At 42.8% G+C, this 21,999-nt stretch overlaps 1 protein-coding gene across 1 annotated transcript in view; it reads left to right on the top strand.

Annotated features, from left to right (window-relative positions):
- LOC141003442 (slit homolog 1 protein-like) overlaps positions 1 to 18,627 on the top strand; it is a 58,916-nt gene extending 40,289 nt beyond the window's left edge. The window contains exons 16-38 of the mRNA XM_073474787.1: positions 1 to 126; positions 911 to 985; positions 1,372 to 1,515; positions 1,898 to 2,041; positions 2,154 to 2,320; positions 2,434 to 2,572; positions 2,808 to 2,876; positions 3,856 to 3,927; positions 5,190 to 5,261; positions 5,509 to 5,580; positions 7,023 to 7,186; positions 11,602 to 11,726; positions 12,046 to 12,140; positions 12,673 to 12,812; positions 13,018 to 13,111; positions 13,374 to 13,511; positions 13,702 to 13,930; positions 14,043 to 14,173; positions 16,345 to 16,499; positions 16,589 to 16,800; positions 17,574 to 17,698; positions 17,824 to 18,032; positions 18,365 to 18,627. The exon at positions 1 to 126 is cut by the window's left edge and continues 19 nt beyond it. Coding sequence (XP_073330888.1) covers positions 1 to 126; positions 911 to 985; positions 1,372 to 1,515; positions 1,898 to 2,041; positions 2,154 to 2,320; positions 2,434 to 2,572; positions 2,808 to 2,876; positions 3,856 to 3,927; positions 5,190 to 5,261; positions 5,509 to 5,580; positions 7,023 to 7,186; positions 11,602 to 11,726; positions 12,046 to 12,140; positions 12,673 to 12,812; positions 13,018 to 13,111; positions 13,374 to 13,511; positions 13,702 to 13,930; positions 14,043 to 14,173; positions 16,345 to 16,499; positions 16,589 to 16,800; positions 17,574 to 17,698; positions 17,824 to 18,032; positions 18,365 to 18,627 — 3,160 coding nt within the window. The remainder of the gene's footprint in view (positions 127 to 910; positions 986 to 1,371; positions 1,516 to 1,897; positions 2,042 to 2,153; positions 2,321 to 2,433; positions 2,573 to 2,807; positions 2,877 to 3,855; positions 3,928 to 5,189; positions 5,262 to 5,508; positions 5,581 to 7,022; positions 7,187 to 11,601; positions 11,727 to 12,045; positions 12,141 to 12,672; positions 12,813 to 13,017; positions 13,112 to 13,373; positions 13,512 to 13,701; positions 13,931 to 14,042; positions 14,174 to 16,344; positions 16,500 to 16,588; positions 16,801 to 17,573; positions 17,699 to 17,823; positions 18,033 to 18,364) is intronic.
- The last annotated feature ends 3,372 nt before the right edge of the window (positions 18,628 to 21,999 follow it).

Raw genomic sequence — 21,999 nt, 5'->3', positions numbered from 1 at the left:
GAGCTACGAGTGTAACAGTAAGCCTGTGTGTCCCGCAAAGTGTCGCTGTGAGGCCAATGTGGTCGACTGCTCCAACCTCCGCCTCACCAAGTTCCCTGAACACCTGCCGTCCTCTACCGAAGAGCTGTGAGACACAAATGAAACACATACACCTGTACAGAACACATGCACCTGTACAGAACACATACACCTGTCCAGAACAAATACACCTGTACAGAACACTTACACCTGAACAGAACACTTACACCTGTGCAGAATGTGTGTAGTCTAATCAGAGTCCAAAGGTTTCCCGGAGTTTAAAACTGATACCAGCATCAGTGCTTATAAATGATATGAGCCTGATGGAAATGTAGCAGCCAGCATTTATGTGACTAAAAATAAATTAACATTAACATTTGTGGTACCAGAACCAGAGGATCCTGCTCTCTACATGTTCCCCCCAGCAGACAGGACCGCCTTTTCATAGAGTTCTCTGTCCTGACTGGATAAAGCGGGCAAGGATACCAGAACATTTCTCTTCTCTTTAACTTCAGGAGCAGGGGGAGGAGAGACATGGGTTACTAGATATTGGACTTACTCATATATCAGTCCGCTTGCACTACACACATTTACAGTGTGTCTATAATCTATTTAGGGGATGCCGCCATTAAAAATGAATGCGCTGTAGCTTGGGCGTTCCCTGTGGGGTCAACAACACACTCATGAGTCCACTCATCTGTATGTACAGTCATACACAGTCATGTGAGCTCACACATGCTGTACACTTTATGGATATCCACGTTGACATGTGTCTTTGCACTCACACTGCATGGATGCACACAAACACACACATTCCAAACTGGGCTGTTCTGCTAATGATGTTTGTGCTCCGTCCTCCTCATGTCTGCTCTCTGCTCTGTGACCGTCGCAGGCGTCTCAACAACAACGACCTCTCCGTGCTGGAGGCCACCGGAGCGTTCAAAGGCCTGTCGCAGCTCAAGAAAATGTAGGTCACTCCTGAAAGCTTCAACAATGACGAATACCCGTCCGATCGTCAAAGAAACTTCTGAGAGATGTCATTGTCTGTTTACTGTGACCTTAAGAAGGAAAAGAGGTTCAGACCATTTGTAATTTGTGAGGATTTATGATGTTTTTCTCGGAAAAATACATGGAAAAGGTACTTAAAATGGCAACAAGAGTACTTATTAATCCATTTTTCCCTGGAAAATATTGTGCTGACAAGTGACTATGCTGACTTTCCCCTCATGAATAATTTGCTTCAGCTTAATAATCATATTCAGTTAGATTGAGCACATTGGCCTAAATCTCTGATGATTTGAGTGAAAACCATGAAACATTTCTTATTTTGGGTTTTGTCGTCCTTCCTTCCAGTAACCTGAGCAACAACAAGATATCAGAGATCGAGGACGGAGCGTTCGAAGGTGCCTCGTCGGCGGTGGAGCTTCACCTGACAGCCAATCACCTGGAGTCTGTGAGAGGGAGCATGTTCAGAGGCATGGAGGGGCTACGCATGCTGTGAGTTCATGACATACTCCGGTTTGTTTCAGCTGGCGATAAACACTGCTTCAGTCAGTGTTTACTTTCAAAACTCACTTAAACCACCAAAACACTTCATAGATGTCTCAGAATGTCTCGGAACCTAAAAAACAACACGTTCACATAAATTATGAACTTTTATCTTCATAAATTTGAATGATTATTCATATAAAATATCAAATGAAACACCTTTCACATTGTCTGTACATGTATATGTAACAAGAATAATTCTAATTCTCAGCTGTAGTCTGATGAAGGATGATGAATCTGCTATCATTCTGTTTTGAACGTGTGCCTTTATTAATTTCTTTCTGTATTAAAATATAAGTTTTATATTGTGTGTGTGTGTGTGTGTGTGCAGGATGCTGAGGAACAACAAGATCAGCTGTATCCATAACGGCAGCTTCACCGGTCTGACCAACGTCAGGCTGCTCTCTCTCTACGACAACCAGCTGAGCACCATCCTGCCGGGAGCCTTCGACACCCTGCCCAACCTGTCCACACTGTGAGACACACACACACACACACACACACACACACACACACACACACACACACACACAGATCTATGCTGCCATCCTCTCCGTCACCTACTCTACATCTCTTCTGTCCGTTAGGAATCTTCTGGCCAATCCGTTTAACTGTGACTGCCGTCTGTCTTGGTTTGGGGCGTGGCTTCGGAGCCGACGAATCGTGACAGGGAATCCCCGCTGCCAGGGCCCCGCCTTCCTGCGAGAGATCCCTCTGCAGGATGTAGCCGTGCCTGACTTCCGCTGCGAGGACGGTACGATAAGATATATATAATGAGCCTGATCACTGTAACAGGAGGATCTTGTAGTCAGAGGCGAAAAAAAAAAAAGCAAAATATTTAGAGTGTGTGTGTGTGTGTGTGTTCAGGCTCCGTTCTGGAGGACAGCAGCTGTTCTCCGGGGCCTCAGTGTCCCAGCCAGTGCACCTGTATGGACTCAGTGGTCCGCTGCAGCAACAAACACCTGCAGGCTCTGCCCAGAGGACTCCCCCGCAACGTCACCGAGCTGTGAGTCTGAAAAACACAACCAGATGATGAGGCAGATGATGCTCAGTGTAAAATTGAGGGATGCATTTAAATTATATTTGAAAAATCTATCTATCTTTTCTGCAGTAACCAGGCACATTAAACATTGATTATGCTTGAATCTGTAATGCATTGTTGAGAAGTTTCCTTCACGGAGGATTTTAAGTTATTATTCAGCATCGATGCACAGCTGCTGACTCTCATTCTGTCCTCGCAGGTATCTGGACGGTAACCAGTTCACCAGTGTTCCCAAGGAGTTAGCCACGTTCAAATTCCTGCAGCTTGTGTAAGAGGCACTCGACTAAATGCTCCGTTCATGCTAATGTACCTGCTAACACTGCACCAACCCTCAGCCACATCTGCACTCACCTCATTACAACCACTGACACTGTGGACACTCATTCTCATTACACCTTTCTGCTGCCTCTGTGAACACATCGAGCATAAAAACAAGGAGTGCCAGATTGATTGTAAACAAAAATGGAGAATTAACACACTTGATATTAGGTGTAAAAATAATACAACATTTCAGCCCATTAAGACCAGATGCACCGTTGGCATGTTTCTCCCTTTAGAGCTCTATGTGTGGCGTAAGTGTGTTTTGGATGATGTTTCAAGACATGTGACTGAAGAAATGCATTAATGAACATTGAAGTTGACTCTTAATAGGTTATAAATGCAAGTTTATGTCTGCTCCAGAGTCGAGCGTACTGACGTCTGTCGGTCAGAGACTACATTTTTGTCCCCCTAAAAGTGCTGGACTTTATATAAAAACGTCTCCTTCACAGCAAATCTGATGTGGATGTAAACACCCTGTTTCATTTAAGTGTCTTTACATGAACCCCTCTCACTTTTTGGTCGGCTGTTAATCCCTTAAATTATTCTTGGCATGTTGGAATAATGCTGGATGTGCAGTTAAAATCCCATGATGACTGTATTCATGATTATGTCCAGCAGGGGGAGCTGTGGACTGTGTAGTTAATTCTGTGGGGAGAAGTCCAGCTCATGTTAAAGAGCTTCATGTGTTTATAAAGTGTCACAAACACACGTGAACTCCTTTAATGTGATCAGTTCGATCAGCTGTCAGCAACATTTTAACATCTTCTAAAGGCCTTAGAGAGAGACTGCAGTTTGTGTTATTAGTTCAGTTTGTGTGTGTACAATATGCATATGTGTATCTAATGCGACTATTGCAGTATAGTGTGTGCTTGTGTGTGTGTGTGTGTATGTGTGAAGTAATCGGAATTGACCTTTTTCCTCTGCAGAGATCTGAGCAACAATAAAATCAGCTCCCTCTCCGATGACTCCTTCTCCAACATGAGCCAGCTCACCACTCTGTGAGTCCACACACACACACACACACACACACACACACACACACCTAAAAAATGTCCATAAAGGACCATTTCACCCCAAAATGTATGTACTGAAGTCACATCTCTGACAGAAAAACCAACATTTACTTCCTGAGGTAAGATATGAACAGTGTTCAGTCAGTGAAATGGTCAGGAGAACGCGTCAGGGCAACAAGATGATTCACTGACATCAGTGTGTCTGGTACAGCGGTCGATGTCCTCGACCTGGTTCATTACAGAAATCGAATTACCATAACGAAGGGAAATTTAACGTAATTCAGTTTGTGGTGTTGAGAGGAATGATGATACAGTTTTTAACATTCAAACTTGACCTCGCTGTGCTGTAACCTTTTAAGTCATGTTTAAAAAAAGATTACAAAAATAACCAGTTTGGACCGGATCATTAATCAGACTGTTGTAGTAACTTAAGATCTAAATAATGATTCATCAGAAATAGATTGATTTGACTTTGGACTGTAACTCATCTTTTATATGTCAAGGTTGTCATTGCTTCAAATACCGACAGCCTCGACTGATACTGTTCTCTGTTATCTCATCCAGAGCTGAGGAAACCACTTGTTTTTTTTACTTTTGTGGCATCAGCAGAAGCTGTGTCTCCATCCTGGGGACTCTCCATGCTCTGCCAGTTGGCATGCAGACTTGGGATCCTCAGGGAGGAGCTCTGCAGCTGGACCTCCTGAAATTTCATTCTGACAGACACATTTTTTTAATTTTGGTGTACAAGTACACACTTTCATGTCAGCTGTAAGATATGTATGGAGTAGGCCTGTGTAGTGTGTTACAGTTGTTGTTGTTTTTTACAATTGCTGCAATGTTGAAGCTATTCAAAACTCTTCATACAGTCTGCGTCTTGGCCAATCAGTTCAAAACTCACTGAAACCAAAAAATGCTTTATACGTGTCTCAAAATAAGCTTGTTAGGACATGACACTGATAACAATGTCACTCAGAAACATGAGCCACTGGGAATCAGAATTCTTCAGCAGCTAGTGGCGTATGAATAAGAAAAGAGTTCATGGATTTTGGGAAATGTGAACATTTAAAGCATTTTGTGTGACAGAAATGAAGCATGATTCACCGTTTGACTGCTGTTTCACTGCCTGTTTCGAAGAGTTTTGACAAAGTGACTTCAGTTTTTGATCGATGCGTGTTAGCAAAAATCCAAAAATATTGATGGTGTCTCGGAGCTGAAGTCGTCCTCGTGTTGTTTTTCTCCTCCTGCAGAATCCTCAGTTACAACTCCCTGCGCTGCATCCCTCCTCTGGCACTGGGTGGCCTACGCTCTCTGAGACTGCTGTGAGCTCATATACACACACACACACACACACACACACACACACACACACACACACACAGTATACTTGTGTGTCACTCCCACAACCCCCTGTCATCCCCCTCGTTTTTATTCTAATAAAGCACCGTCTGTTTTCGGACTGTGCTGTTGAGCTGGTGGAGACCTGTCAGAGTCACCGCGCTCTCTGACTTTTTCAGTTTGACCGCTGTTGACCGTTCTTTGACCCCCGGCTGCTTTTTCGTCTTTCAGCTCTCTCCATGGCAACGACATCTCGGAGCTGCAGCAGGGCATCTTCAGCGACGTGGCCTCCCTGTCTCACCTGTAAGCACTCAAATATACATGGAGTATACACACATGTACATGCACGATGACAGCAGCAGCTGAGTGTAAGCGACAGCAGGGTCAGCCCTCGCTGACAGAATGAGGTCTGTGTGTGTGTGTGTGTGTGTGTGTGTGTGTGTGTGTCCTGCCTTCATGGCTCCACTCAGATAGAGGCCAGTTCTCAGAGAGTGAGTGGATTCAAGTGGCTGCTGGTGAATTGAATTAGCCGGAGAGATCCATCGTTTCCCATGGGTCTATTGACCGAACGTGTGTGTGTGCGCGCGCGCGTGTGTGCATATACAGTACAATCATCTTCAGTCGAGCGTGACCCATGTGAGTCAATCTGAGGACCTACAGTCAGTGTGGAAGGAGGAGAGGAGAGATGGATGGTGGAGGTGAGGTGGAAGATGAAGAGAATAAGAGATGGAGGGGGAGAAGAGATGGATGTAGAGCCGGAGGAGGGGAGAGGAGTGAACAGGAGGTGAAGAGAGGAGGCAGGGAGGGAAGGAGGGGATATTTTTATTTTTGTCTTGTGAGGCGTGACATCAGCTCTGAAATAAGATCCTGCCGACTTTCAGTCAGGATAATAAATCGGGCTGTAAAACGATCTCACGTAACTAATCCCAGAGCTGACACTGACTCCTTTTTTTTTTGGCTCTTGCGCTTCCTCGCCGATGCTGTTTTTATTTGTCGAGGTAGAGTTTGATGGTGTATCACCACACTAGAAATCCAACATTTCATGGCTTTGTGAAGCAATAAAACTGACAGTGCCTGTCCAGGAGGATCTGGTTTATGTGATGATTAGATTTTGAGGAAACAAATGCAAATCAAATGAATCACGCTTTAATTATTTACTTTCAGACCAGATCTTACTGACCTGGAGGGGAGACACAAAGCTGAGACAATATGTAGTGTGTGTGTGTGTGTGTGTGAGATTCACTGTCTGTATCTGAGCAGAGCTGTGAGGACTGAGAGCTCCACCATGTGGCATTAAACATTAGTGCAAAGATGTTGTTGCAGAATCTTTCTTTCTTTCTTTCTTTCTTTCTTTCTTTCTTTCTTTCTTTCTTTCTTTCTTTCTTTCTTCTCTTTTTATTTACTTACTTCTACTTTTCCCATTTTCTTTGCATCTCTCTGTATCCCTCCTTTCATTCTCCTCTTTTCCAACCCTCTCACCTTTCTTTTACTTATTTCCCATCTTCCCCCATTTCATTTCTTTTCCTCTCTTTCCTCCCATCTACTTACTCCAGCTCCTCCTCCTTTGTTCTATCACTGCCTTCTTTACTCTTTCCCGTCTCCCTGTCTAATTTCTTCTTCTCTTGACCTCCATGATTAATTAACCTCTTGCCTCCCATCTTTCTTTCTTTTTTCCTCCCTTTTTAAACCAGAACCCCCTCCTGTCTGTCAGTGAGTTGACTCTTTTCTTTGCTTCCTTCTATCAGAGCGATCGGAGCCAACCCTCTGTACTGCGACTGTCGCCTGCTCTGGCTCTCAGACTGGGTGAAGAGCGGTTATAAGGAGCCCGGTATCGCCCGCTGTGCCGGGCCTCACGGTATGGAGGGCAAGCTGCTGCTCACCACTCCAGCCGACAAGTTCCAGTGTGTGGGTAAGCTGTCAGGAAGACACCCGGACATACAAACACACCAAACAAAAGCTCTGCAGTATTTTCACTTTGTTTGTTGATTTGTGATAAATACACAGGTATAGACTGTTTAAATTCAGTCATTCTGTCATTTGATTTGTAAAATGATCTAGGAGAACAACCGCCCACACACCGTCCCTTCGTAAGAGATGATATTTAACAAAAGGAAGCTTTTTCATCCGTGTGACCTTCATCAGGAGTTGGCTGCTTTCACTCCTACACACCTGTCACAGCTGAAAACGCTGCAGCTCACACTGTCTTTAAATGAAGTAAAAAAATCTACAGAAAATTGCTTCAATAAATTACCGAAAACACACATCATCTGAGAAACTGTTGCTGTGTGAGTTGATCTCTGTTTTCCTGTTGTTTTGTTTCAGACGCACAGGCGTCTATTTTAATGTGCCGTCACAAAGAACATATGTGTGAGGCCAGATTCTGTGTGCGAGGTCAGAGACCTGATGTTTTTGTTTGTAAAGATGCCGGTGAACTCTGGATACCGTGTAATGAAATTAGTACAACTAAAGTAGGGATGGAACAAACTCATTTAGCTGATTGACTTTGTTTTACATAAATGTTTTGTTTGGCTGCTTTCAGTCAGATTTGTTCATTTAGGTTTGCTATCAAGAGCGAGCTGTGATCGTTTCAATTCAGCAGATTACTTATTTAATGAGTGACCGCGTTTGATTTATCTTATCTAATCTCATCGTGTCTAATCTCATCTCAACGTATTTTATCCAGGTGAACTCCAGTGGAGCCGAACTGACATTTAACTTTCAAGGCTGATAATGTTGTTGATATTTGAGACTTATATTCTTTCAGATAACTGAATAAACTTATGTCTTTGATACGTAATCCTTCAATTTGGTTTTTACATAATCGTGACCAACAACTGAGCAGGACATTCTGCAGGTAAAACATGGAAGTATTGCTAGAAAGACGGTCTAGAGCTGCAACTGATGATTATTGTCATTAATGATGACGATTGTTTTCACGATTGATCAATCAATCGTTTAGTCTATAAAATGTCCAAACAATTGTGCAAAAAATGCTCCTCACAGTTTCACAGAGCCCAAAGTGACGTCCAATAGTCCAAAAACCAAAGACTCTTCATTTGCTGTCTTAAATGACAAAGCAAAGCAGAAAATACTCAGATTAAAGAAGCTACAACCAGCGACTGTCCTTCTGCTCAAAGCATGGCTGACATGATTAATCGATTATCAAAATAGTTTCATTAATCGACTAATAGCCGCAGCTCTAATTGTGACATTGTTACTAAACTATCTAAACACATTTTAGTGATTTCTCTGCTTCTTGTCAGTGGACATATACGCAGACTCTGATATCTGTGATAACTTCAAACATCTCCATCACTCTCCACGTGGATGATACACAGCTTTATGTTCCACTTAAATCAGATAAATCCAACGTCTTTTCTAATCTCCTTGTCCGCCTGGCTGATACAATAGTAAATCCCTGCATTTATGTAGTGCTTTTATTCAACGCTCTTTTAAATGTGCTTCTCATGCAACAATTCACACTTCTGAGCCACGATGCAACGTCCTGGGCTTACCAATCGAGAGCAATTTGGGCTTCAGCGTCGACCCAAAGTGGGGATCAAACCACCAACCCTGTGACTGAGCTGCAGCTGTCGTCCTCCTGAATTTTAATGCAAATAATATACGTCAGACATTTTATTTGGAACTCAAAAAATTCTACCAAGCATCCTGAACTGAACTGAAAAAACATGAAGCTAGCTGCTCATGCTCTTGTTGTTAAGAATGTCGTCGAGTGATGCTTTTCTTGTCTCCTGCTGAGTTACACAAAGTTCTTACCGCTGCAGTGCACTTTACTCCAGTATGGAGTCATCAGCTCTTTCGCCCGACTCCTGATGCTGTTATAACAAGCACCTTGAATCACATTCCTCCTGTGCGAACCAATTTACACCCTCCCTGCTGGATTTCATAATTATTTTAGAACTACTTTAAAAGCACTAAGTGGCCTTGCTTTAAAATGTATCATTGATTTCCTCCTTATGTGCCTTTGCACCCTCTCAGATCAGTAAAAAGGAGCTCTGCTGCTATTTACGTTCAGATTAGTCAGGCTATACAATGTCTTCTTAAGTCATTCTTTTATAAAAACGCATCGGCCCTGCAGATGTTTGCTGGTTTTTATTCATCTTTTCATGCAATTTTATTTTCTCCTCTACAAAGATCATTGTTTGTTTTTATTTGCATTTGACTTTTATTGTTTGCTTTTGAGTTTATTATTTGAATTTCAAGGTTTTTTTTTTCACTTTTCAAGGTGATTTTTATACAACACAGGGTTGCATGATGAAACAAAAGTTTGCATCTCCTTCATGCAACAAAAGCATAAAATATACAGTAGTTTAGGCTTTAAACATGTATACTGTACATACAGAATATATATATATATATATATATAAACACATAGACTTCTTCTGTAGTGTATTTTTTAAATCTGCGTCTGGGTGAATGTAAACAGCAGCAACAAGATTGTGATATCAATAATGCAAACACAGACTCCACCTCCCCTCATCCCGCTATAGTCGTGTGCTCTGTCAGCTCAGAACACAGACGGGTCTGTGGAGTGCAACTGCTTGATCCAGGATGTTGTGGTGGAGACGGGTCTCTGTAAAGATGTGGGCACAACAGTCTGATATCCCCTCGCCGAGTCCCGTTGTGACAGTTTCAGGACACTAGCCAGGAGCAGCCAAGCTGGATGAGTCTTATCCCGACTCTATTCAGCAGTTGTTGTTCCAACATCTTCTGTTCTTCACCCCAAACCAGCGCTTTCTTCTCCCATTCTGATGAATGTATTTCTGTCAAATGTAATTCAGTGACAAAGCCAAAAAAATAATAAAAAATAAAATAATAAATTAATAAAATATAATAATAATAATAAATTAAAATAGAAAATTAGCTACTAGCCGCAGAATCTGCACACGCTGCTGCTGCAGCCAAACCGGCCAATAATATCGACCAAGCTGATATATGAGTTAGGCTCTAATCCATCGATGGAACAATGTGAGATTTTATCTCAGATCTCAATTTAAAAAAACACTCAGAATAAGTTGATTGTGGTGTTTTACCATTATTGGGATTATCGTGAATATCTCCACGAGTGACATGAGATTGATGAGATTCATTTTTAATTGCCACAGTTGCCACAAATTAAAAAGGATGAGTGGGAGAGTGATTCCAGTCTTATGTCTTAGTGCCATTACGAGGGTTGTCAGCACATTTTTTTATGATTGTCAGGATAATATCTAGATCACATTCATTTTGGCTGGAATAATTGTGACAATTTGTGAAATTTCTGTCAATCCTCATTCAACTTAACATGCGACTTCTGAAAAACAAATTGCTGCACACGTTCTGGTTTAGCTGTGTGACAGCACAGAGACTGATCTTTTATTCAGCGTTTCAAATTTGGTGCTTGGAGAATTTTACAATCATCTTTTTGTGTCAATGAAAAAAGCTTAATTAAATTAAAGTTGTGAAATAACATTGACAAGAAAAGTTCCAAGGTGAGTAATTTTAATAGATTTCTGTAATAAGAGTTAAAACACGTGCGCAGACAGGAGCGATGTGAAGGCAGTGTGAACTTTTCATTAGCAACACTTTGATCGGGCCCTGTGTGCATTATTAGAGGCGCTAATTTTTGCATTTTTAAACATCAAAATGCTGCAGCGGATTAAAATTCATCCCGTCTACCTCGCTGTAATTAAAGTTTTCTCTCATCTCACACTGAAGATTTTTTGCAAACAGGGATCGTGCTTCCTCCCTCCGTCACCACACGGTTTCTGTCTCTAACTAAAGAAGATTTAACAAGTCGTTTTCTTTTGTTAAATATGGCTCCGTCACACATCTCTCTTGTTCATTAATAGTAAAACCAGCACTCAGTTGTGTTCATGTTAACATCAAAAATAGTAATATACAGTCTATACTTATATTTGTTTCAAATGTAATACTATTTCTTTTATTACAATCAAAATATCGTTTTAACAAGTTCAGTGAAAAGTTGGATCTTTGAAAAACTGTCCATTACCGAGATGTTTCCATGTTTTTTCTTTCTTGTTGTTGTTTTTGCTTTCTGTGTATCGGCTGCCTGTCACATGGTGCCTGATTAATGTTCCCTCTTTGTCCTGACACATTCATGTCACACCACAACCAAAACATCGTCTTTAAGCCCAAACATGCCTTCCATATCTGACACCCATTACTTCACCCGCTGATCCAGAAAGAACAGCTCCCTCCTCCTGTTACATCTTTTTCGGTGGACAAATTAAAAATCTATATTTTTTGGCTTAATCTGATTATAACTGACTTCTTTGTGTGTGTCTGTGCGTGTGTCGTCAGGTCCGGTAGACGCGTCTGTTCAGGCCAAATGCAGCCCATGCATGGCCTCTCCCTGCCAGAACCAGGGTGTCTGCAAAGTGGACCACGCACAGCTGTACACCTGTACCTGCAAGACCGGCTTCACGGTATGCGTGTGTGTGTGTTGTGTTTTGTTGTGTGTCTGCAGAGAGGCTCACGTGATCAAGTTAGTGAGTTAGTTTGTCTGTTTTTGCCTCGTGACATCTAATAACTAACACACAACAATCCATTTACAAACCCAGAGCCCAATGTTTAAAACCACTGATCCAGTTTTTGTGTTCATGTGTGTGTTTGCACGTTGTTAGTGATTATTCTGAGCCCACATCTGTCTCTGATAATCCCATCAAATTCCTCAGTCGACCTGATCTAATATTGTATGCTTGTCAAAACTACATCTAATGTTCGTATATGTGTGTGATATTTCAGGGCAAACACTGCGAGACTCCAGTTGATGCGTGTGTCAGTAATCCCTGCACCAACGGAGGAGTCTGCCTCAGTGACGAACAGACCAGAGGCTTCAGGTAAGAAGGTTTTGTAAATGCATGTAAACCCTGCTATATTATTTGACATCCCAGCGTTAATCCTGCCTGTACAGAATCTGATAACCAACCTCTAACAACTCAACGAAACACATTTAGGACGGCTGCTGGTCGGTGCTTCCTCGGGACATTTCCATGACTTTATCTCCCCGACAGACTTTTAGTTATTTTTGCTGGTTTTAGCCACGCTAGCAGAGTGGCTGTGGGAATAGCAATGCTTGTCAATGACTGAAATATCTCAGCAACTATTGGATGGATCGCAATGAAAGTCAGTACACATATCCACACATGTCCATGGTCCCCGGAGGCTGAATCTTAATGATGTTGGTTGTTTCATCTAGTACTTGTATCGCAAGTAATGATATACTACATAACATTTCTTATTTTACAACTTAAAAATGTGTCGTTTTTGTTGTATTGTGTTCTTACATTAACCCAGATGTTTCCACCGATGTTCAAACCAGAGAAATCTCTCATTTTATCTATCTGTGTCTCTGTTTTTCATCTGTTTTAGCTGCGCATGTGCGTTCGGTTTCCACGGCACTTTCTGCGAGGTGAACGCAGACGACTGTCAGGACCACGGCTGTGAGAACGGCGCCACCTGTGTGGACGGAGTGGGCAACTACACCTGTTTGTGTCCTCCCAACTACGCAGGTATGACGCCAAAACATCAGTTTTGGGATCGTCTCACTTACCGCCTCCTTTCATTAGGAAACAGTAACCATGAACACATGTAATATACATAGTTATTTAGAAAAGTGAGGTAGTTGATCCGTTCTGATGATGTCGGGAGGATAAATGATCTGAGAGTAAAACCCTGCAGCTTGAACTGTCACATCATCCGTCCTCTGGTTCTCAGGTCTGCTTTGTGAGGAAGTGGAGGATGTGTGTTCTCCAGGTAGAAACCCCTGTCAGCACCAGTCCACCTGCATCAGCACTCCTACCGGCCTCAGGTGACACACACACACACACACACACACACGCACATACACATGCACACACACTTTATCACTGCCGGGCTCAGCAAAGTTTCAGATCCCAGATGAGATTAAAAAAAATACAAACACACACAAACAAACACATACAAAGGTACATTTTGCTGAGGTTTGTGTTGACTCCCGCTGATCCTACGCCATGTGTTAAGTAGTATGTGTGTGTGTGTGTGTGTGTGTGTGTGTGTGTGTGTGTGTGTGTGTGTGTGTGTGTGTGTTCCAGGTGTGTGTGTATTCCAGGCTGGGTGGGGCCAGTCTGCGGTATAGATTATAATGAATGTGTGGACCATCGCTGTCAGAACGGAGCTCAGTGCGTCGACCATCTGGACGGCTACAGCTGCGTCTGTCCACAGGGATACAGGTACTGGGAATCATGGGAATACTGGGAGCTCAAGGAACACTGTAGATACTGTACCTGGGAAAGTGAAGACTGTCTGGAGTAGTTACACAAAATATAAAATTACATTAGAAATCAGTGAAGTTATTTTAAGCACTGTATTTTTAACTATGCATTCGTCCTCTCTCTTGGACGTCTTCTTTTTTGCCCTCAGTGGTGAGTTTTGTGAGGTGGCCCTTTCTCCTCCGTCAGCCTGCCAGCTGGCTCAGTGTCAGAACAGCGCCCCCTGTGTCGAGAAGTCGGGGACTGCGGTCTGTCAGTGCCTGCCAGGCTTCGAGGGTCAGAGCTGCGAGAAGTTGGTCAGCGTTAACTTTGTCGACAGAGATTCTTACGTTCAGCTGCAAGACATCAAGAACTGGCCTCAAGCCAACATCACACTGCAGGTGAGGTGACGAGGTCGCACGTAGATGACGTCATAGAAATCAATGATCAGCAGAAACAGGTGCATGAACTCACGCTGATTGGCGTATCTTTACACGTCTGTGTGTATTTCAGGTGTCCACAGCAGAGGAAAACGGTATTTTGCTCTATAATGGAGACAACGAGCCGATTGCCGTGGCGCTCCATCAGGGTCACGTCAGGGTTACGTATGATCCAGGGAACCAGCCTGCCACCGCTATCTACAGGTAGACACACACTGTTTTATGCTCACTTTCAGGTTCATCATTTTATTTTGGGTTACTACTGGAATAGGTTTACACGCTTTAATACTCCAAAAACAAATAATTTCTCTCATACTGCCTCATGCAGCAGACCTGTGCTTCCCCTCTGTCCGAAACACTCTCTTTAAGCCCCCCCACACTGACTACCCAGTCTGCTCTGAGCTTCCAGTTGGCTTCACATCTACTGTGAATTTAGGCATAAATAACGTGTGACATGGCGACGTAGTGACGTCAAGAATCGACACGCCAAAGCTCCCGTTGGTGTAGACCTCTCAACGTCAAGACCGTTAACATGCAGAGAGCCGATATAACACACTGGATGAAAGAAAACTGAAAATGAAAAAGCACAATAGGTCTCCTTTAATACTCTCTGAGGACTAAGAGTGCAGTAGCAGTGGTCAAACATTTAAATTCATTACACATTTTTGTTTGTAAAAAATACTCTGCCCTCTCTCCAAAGCTTCTTCTAAAATCTGCTACAATAAAAGGTTTCCTACCTGAAGCAAAAATCATACAGCTAAAAGAACTCTGCATAAATCAATTGCATTTTATTAAAAAGTACATCCATTACACACTGGCATTCACATTTGAATCTACTTTTCAACCATAAAAAACCAGAGCTCTTAGAGAAACCTGAAGATATGGTCCATGACAAAAAGCTACAAAATTAGTTCAGAGTAAATCAGAAATACATTGTGAGAGCTGAGTCATACTGTATTATTTCATCATGTCTGCCATCTGCTGAACCTGACCAGCTCAACGTTCAACATCACAGTTAACCACGTGGCTCCAGCCGGCAGCTGCAGGTTAATTAGTGCCTTCTCATCCCCACATTTTGAAAGCTGAGTGCCGGCTGAGCCGAGCGATCCACTGGACTCCCCATCAGGCCTCTCGGCAGCCTCTCAGCTCGCTGTAGCCCAGCAACGCCTCTCAGAGCGCGTTAGTGCGCGGTCAGTGTTGCTGCTCAGAGCGAGTCCTGCAGCATTCGGGAATGTGGACGGACGACGTCGTCAGCGCGGTTATTCTGCTTTAATCACAGACTCAGCCAGAGGACACTCGAGTCTGAGTGTCCACTTGATCAGGTGTCGAGTGCTTAAATGTTCGGATGGTTTACTGTTAAGGAGGACGAGGCTCAGACACACACACACACACACACACACACACACACACACACACACACACACACACACACACACTGAGTCTATTTGTTTGATAAGCAGCAGCACAGAGAGGAGGGGCTGAGAGCATTAAAAACCATCTGAAAAGAGAAAAGATGAAGAAAACAGAAGAAATACTGAGATGTGATGAATACTTTAAATACTGTGTAATAGCAGAACTGACCTACTTAACCTGGTCCGAACATCTGTGCACATCTTCAGTTAATTCATCTAGGTTTTCGTTGTTCATTAAACGGCTGTTTGGAGAAGCATTCAACACTCAGACCTTTAAAAATGTCAGCATCATCTTCCTCCATAACCTCGCTGGGCTACACACTAACTGACTGATAATCTCCATCACCAACAAGAAAATCCGCAAATTAACCGTAAATTTTTTGGGAGACTTCAGTTTTTAGTTAATATCATATAATTTGCTGATTTTTTTAGCGGTTACACTCTTATGTCTTGGCATCTGATTAGATTTTCCTTAAACATATATTTTTTTATAAATGTCTGTAAGAGCACAGTTGGGAGCAGCCTTAGATCTAACAATTTCATTTCCTACGACTGCTTCACTCTAATTGCCGTGTATGACTGTAAAACTTGAACTCGGGAGTTATTTTTGGCGACCTGATGAAGGTTTAAAAAAAAAAAAAACTGTTGATGCTGATATTTTACCCAAGAAAGGAGAGAATTTTTTCGTTTGTTTGTGCATAAACACAGAACAGAGACACTATAGTCTAACAAAAACTAGACATAACATGACAAAATCCTAAAATATAAAATAAAAAATCAGCTGAACAATGACAGGACAAATAATAATAGTAGTACAAAGAACGTTGATAAAGCCAGGGCATAGGTAAGAGTGTGTGGGTTTGAGCGTGTATCTACACTAAAAAGAGGGAAAGAGAGAATAGAAAGTATAAGTATATGTTCCTGCAGTGTCGATTTAGTATGAAAACTTCCTGTTACGTGCAGCACTGAGACGGTGAACGACGGGCAGTTTCACACAGTCGAGCTGGTGACCTTCAACCGGATGGTGAACCTGTCTGTGGACGGAGGAGAGCCGACCACTCTGGACAGCCAGGGCCGGAGCCAGCCGGTGACGGGGGAGGCGCCTCTGTACGTAGGAGGTAAGAGCAGCGAGGCAGCGGCAGGGTAAACACACCTGAACTGAGACAGAAACATCCGTCACCAGATTGATTTCTGTCTGTCTCTGCAGGTATGCCAGAGGAGGTGATGCCCGTCTCTCTGGGTCTCTCGTCTCAGACCCTCAACATGTCCAGTTTCCACGGCTGCATCAGGAACCTCTACATCAACCACGAGCTGCAGGACTTCACTCGCAGCCACATGAAGCCGGGCGTGGTGCCGGGCTGCCAGGCCTGCCGCAAACTCTACTGTCTGCGCGGCATCTGCCAGCCCAACGGTGCACAGGTAGGAACCAGTCGACCAACATACAGCGGCCTGTGTAGGGTCAGGGCCTGAAGGTAATAAAGAAACGCTGCTCAACAACCTGAAATGGATTTACTGGTTGAAAAAACATTCAGTAACGAACAAAAAAATGCATCTACCTGTGAGGAATAACAAGGTTTGCTCTGAATGAAAAATTAATACTTAAGTAGCAATCACATTTGGTGACTTTAGACTTTTTTGGGGATTTTGATATGATAATAAACTTCCTGTGAAGTGAGTGTTCGTCACTTTATCCAGATCCACACATAAAGTTAATGGAGTCTGTTCTGGGCCGAGACCCATCCTCCATCTGAGTTTTGTAGAAATCCAATCACAATTCAATCACAGTAAAAAAACAGAAAAAACACAACAATAACTAAAGTTCAAAGACTAATCAGGCATAAATCATAAAGAAACAACTTTTTTCTTTTATTATTCTCAAACACTTTTTTAATATTTATGTTTCTTGTGTCACAGACTGAAATTATTTTGTTCTTTGAATTATTCCTGAGCTTTCTTTCAACATCAGAATCACGTTTATCGACGTCCTTGTTTACTTGTTCCCATCGCTGAGCTCTCTTGAATGTCACAGCGAACAGGCTTGTTTGTAAAAGCTCTTCATTCTCTCTGTATGTTGTTGCTAAAGTTGGAAAACTTTGAGGGACACAGAACAAAGGAGACGGACGAGGAGGAGATTGAGGAGATTTTTTTTTTTTTTTGCATTATCAAGGTAATGAACATGTCGTCTTTCACAGGGTCCTCAGTGTCACTGCCAGCCAGGTTGGACGGGACAGCACTGTGACCAGCCAATAACAGGAGGCCTTGCTGGAGCGGATGTTGTCACCACGGCAACTGGTGTCAATGTGTGTGAAGGCAGCAAGTGAGTGTGGTTTGTTCAGTGCACTTTACTTTGAAATGTGTCCACTTTCCAAACATGTTTTTTTTTTCAATAAAATAGTGATGTGACGCTTTTTTAATGTTTCTGTTAAATCTGTTTGAATCCAGGTGTGTGAAGGGTGTGTGCGTGGCGTTGGACGCACAGACGTACCGCTGCGACTGCGAGGAGGGATATCACGGTGCGTTGTGTAACCTGCAGGGGGAGCCGGAGGGTTCGTGCCAGAGTCTGCAGTGTTTGCATGGCCGCTGTGAGGAGACAGAAGACGGAGAGCGCTGCGTCTGTGAGCAGGGATACACCGGAGAAAGCTGTGATATAGGTGAGGATATTCAGATACTTGTGTAAAAGTACTTCTTTACTCCTTTAAAACTGATAGAGTACAGGCTCTGAAATGTACTACAGTATCAGTATCAGAGTAAAAAGTCTCCCTCTGAAGGACATTTGTGGTCAAAGCTAACTGAAGCTCACGTCATATTAATATAATTCAAACACTATTAAAGTTAAAAGGTAGAATCAGTAGGATTTATCCCAGCTGTTCCTGAATGCACCACAAAGTTGAGTCTCATTCCCAGGACGTCAAAAGGGTGAATTGATCCTTTAACTTCTGAGGCCTGGTTGTCTCTTAACCCCTTTGTGTGTCACCTCCCACAGAGTCCCCGTGTCGTGGCGAGCCGGTGAGAGATTACCACCGCCTGCAGCGCGGCACCGTCCTCTGCCAGACGTCCAAGCCTTTCTCCTGGGTCGAATGCCGGGGTCGGTGCCAGGCGGGAACCGAGCCGGGCGCCACCGCAGCATCCTGCTGCGCCCCTCTGAGGGTCCGACGCCGGCGGCTCGCCTTCGAATGCGACGACGGGACCTCGTTCACGCAAGACGTGGAGAAGCCAGTGGAGTGTGGTTGCAAGGACTGTGTGTAGTACTGTGGGAATGATGGTACACACACACACACACACACACACACACACACACACACACACACACACCAGACACAGCACACACCAAGCTAAAGAGGTACACACACTGTAGGGATTCTCTCACTGATAAACTGACATTTTCTGTTTGTTTGGTGTGCTCCGGCGCACAGACGACGTTTTGTAACATAAGACAGTTCTTCCCTCTCGAGTCATGAAATCAACGAGTCAACCTCATCGTCATCTTCCTCCTCTTCACCTGCAGCAGGAGAGCCTGCGCTAACTACCTAACTCCAGCTCATTTTTAATACTTGTGTGTTGAAAAAGCCTCCGTATGCCTTTTTGTATGTGTCCCGGATGTTTGGCCGGTGAAGTGCTGCTCTTGATTCCCTCACAGCTACGACGGTCGCACAAAATAAAGGTACTAATTAAAGCCGGGGACTCGTTTATGAAATTGAAGGTTTCTTAGTGTTAAATTCACTCCAGCTTTATCTGAAATGTAAAAAGCTTGTCAGGCCTGTCAGACTTCACAGCAGCACTGAGGTGTGTCAGTCTGATAGAGGAAGGTGAAAGAAAATGACATTTGAAGTATTGTTTTCCTGCAGACGTGACTGATGTTTCTCCTCCGCTGTTGCTTTAAATAATTGACGTTATTCAGCAGGTGTGAGGCGGACGTAATGTGCTGAAGGTGAAAACATCAGCCCGTCATCAGCCTCGCAAATTTTGTGAAATGAGCTGTAGACTCTCAAAGATTCTAGTATTTCTAACCGCCAACTCATTACCACACAAATACTCTCAGACTGGAAAATACTGGAAGCTGTAGATTATTTAAGACACAACCCAGAGTACAGAAATATGTAAACACGCTATGTAACTTGAGTTAAGATATTACTTATTAAGGAGTGGATGTCCTGCACAATGTCACAACACAGGAAATTTGGTAAGTTAAATGTAGACAGTAATGTGATGAAGGTTGTGGTTTGGGGGGTTTTGTCCATTTTAAATAAATGACACTCATCGAAAAATGAAACCTTTTCTCACAATAGAAAATCTCTAAATTGTAAAATAAACCCGTGTCATTGAGTTTAAGGCAAATTCAATGTAAATAAAAGGGTCATCGACTCACTGCACACAGCATGTAGGTCAGAGGTGACGGGGTTCACAGGGGACAGCAGAGGGGTCATGACACGTTCCCATCGCTGCTCACCAGACGCCCGTCCTCCCAGTTTCCTCTGGCGGGGGTGGGGGGGGCTGGGAGTGTGTGTGTGTGTGTGTGTGTGTGTGTGTGTGTGTGTGTGTGTGTGTACTTCTATCTTTGTGAGGACCAGATCTTTGTAGACCTTGAGAATGAGGAGATTTTGTCTGTTTCCACTTGTTCACAGGTCTCTTTCAGGGTTTAAAATTGGTTTTAGAGTAAGTTTGAGTTCAAGTTGGAGCCGCATGTCGAAACCTCAGCTCTGTTATGTGTCTAACACCAGATTTTGATGGTTTTGGCTACTTGAGGGCAGTGCAGTAAGCCGTTAACAAAACATATATTTTCATCTTATACATGAAGCTGTTGGTAAAAGTGAAAAATGGAAGATACCTCGTGCACAGCAGTGCTTCTCTGCCAGCACTCACCAGGATAAAATTAACACTGTTGTATTAATACGTAGTTACATTAAAAGCAAGAAGGAACGATCTACACGTTTCGCATGTATCTTAATCATTTGCCCTGTGCTCCTTTGACCCGACCATCCATCGCCAACCTCCTCTCTACGTGGGCTTTGTCATTTTTTTGTTACTTCGCCTAACTTCCTCCTTTGCTGCTGTAATAATTAATACGGCCACTAGAGGTCACCGACTAAACAACAAACAGAAATGGGTCATAATAAGCTGCTTTCACTGCCTGGAGGAGCGACTTCTTTAATAGGCATGCACCATAATATCAGCACGTCATCGCTATCTGCTGATAAAGTGAAATATTGACACTGGCCGGATATTAACATTTCCTCTGATATGACAGGCGGATAAGATGACACTTTAATTATGCAAAAGAACCCTGACTAAGTCATTTTCTTAAATGTGAATGTGTACACTTTGGAAAAGCACGATAAGAGAAGACATAATGATAAAATGTTGATACCACTACAGGACAGACTCTGACAGGACAGACTTCTCTGCAATGAGGTGGATAAGATATAATATTGATACCGACATTAGCAGTCAGCCAACAGTCCTTGGAAAATATCAGCATATCGGATATTAAAATGACTGTTTTATAGAACAACATGGTTATAGTCCTTCAAGTGGAAACAACTTCCCCATCCCAGGCATTTAAAAAAAAAATGCCATTATTGTTGGCGCCGTCGATGCAAAGACAACCAGATCGCTCTCCGTTTTAACTTTTAGCAACTACAAACACCAGTTAAGTGAGCCTTTCATTTTCATTTGGAGATAGAGACAGAATAGTACGGTGAGAGCGAAGTTTATAGGGAACCAATCCAAACTCTGGTGGTGTCAAAAAAAAAAAAAAAGTTGTGAGTTTGAAGTGAGCTATCACCAAACTGAAGGTATCAATACAGCCGCTGTTCACCCTGCTGCCGTACCACCAGACTACAGAGCAGCTTCACTCCGGCTGTGAGACTCGTTAACTCATCCCCAACATAAAAAATATTGTATCCTGTGTAGCATTGAAGGGACTGCAACTTGGCGTACAACCCTGTGCTGCAGAATGAATGAATGAATGAACCTTTATTCAAACATTCAAATATTTAAAGTAAAACAGCCCAGAGGAAAACGTTGGGATTAGCTGCGATGGTTATGGGACGTATTATGTGAGTCAGGGTCCTCACAAGTATAGAAATGCAGTGGTGTGTGAGTGTGTGTGTGTGTGTGTGTGTGTATGTGTGCGTGTGTTTGTCACTGTAAGACGCTTCCAACAACAAGAACGCTGTCCCCCATAATGAGCTTCATTATACGACGACGCAGCGTGTTTGTTCGGATCAAACGCTTCCTCTCCGATTTGTCAGACGAGCCAGTGAACGCTTCACAGAAAAATGCCACACAGAAAAAATGTAGCTTTTATATATGATGACATGTTATTTATATGGATGTGAAACTAAAATAAAGGTGCGTGATATTAATTTTTAACATGTTTTTATTTGTTTTTGTTTTAGTTGGATGTTCCATAAAAGCCGCGTTGTTGTCATGAATCACATTCAAACTAATGTAGCTTTTATTATTATTATTATTATTATTATAACTGCAATACATCTACACACAGTAACAGCCTAACAGATTGTAATATATATTATACATTAAGCTTATAATGCATTTGATTTTGTCATAGTATTTTTATATGTTGAAGAGGATGTTGTCACTGTATCATCTGTAGAC

The sequence above is a fragment of the Pagrus major genome, chromosome 1 (genome assembly GCF_040436345.1).
Source record: "Pagrus major chromosome 1, Pma_NU_1.0".
Lineage (NCBI taxonomy): Eukaryota > Metazoa > Chordata > Actinopteri > Spariformes > Sparidae > Pagrus > Pagrus major.
This window is presented reverse-complemented; position numbering and strand designations above follow the sequence as displayed.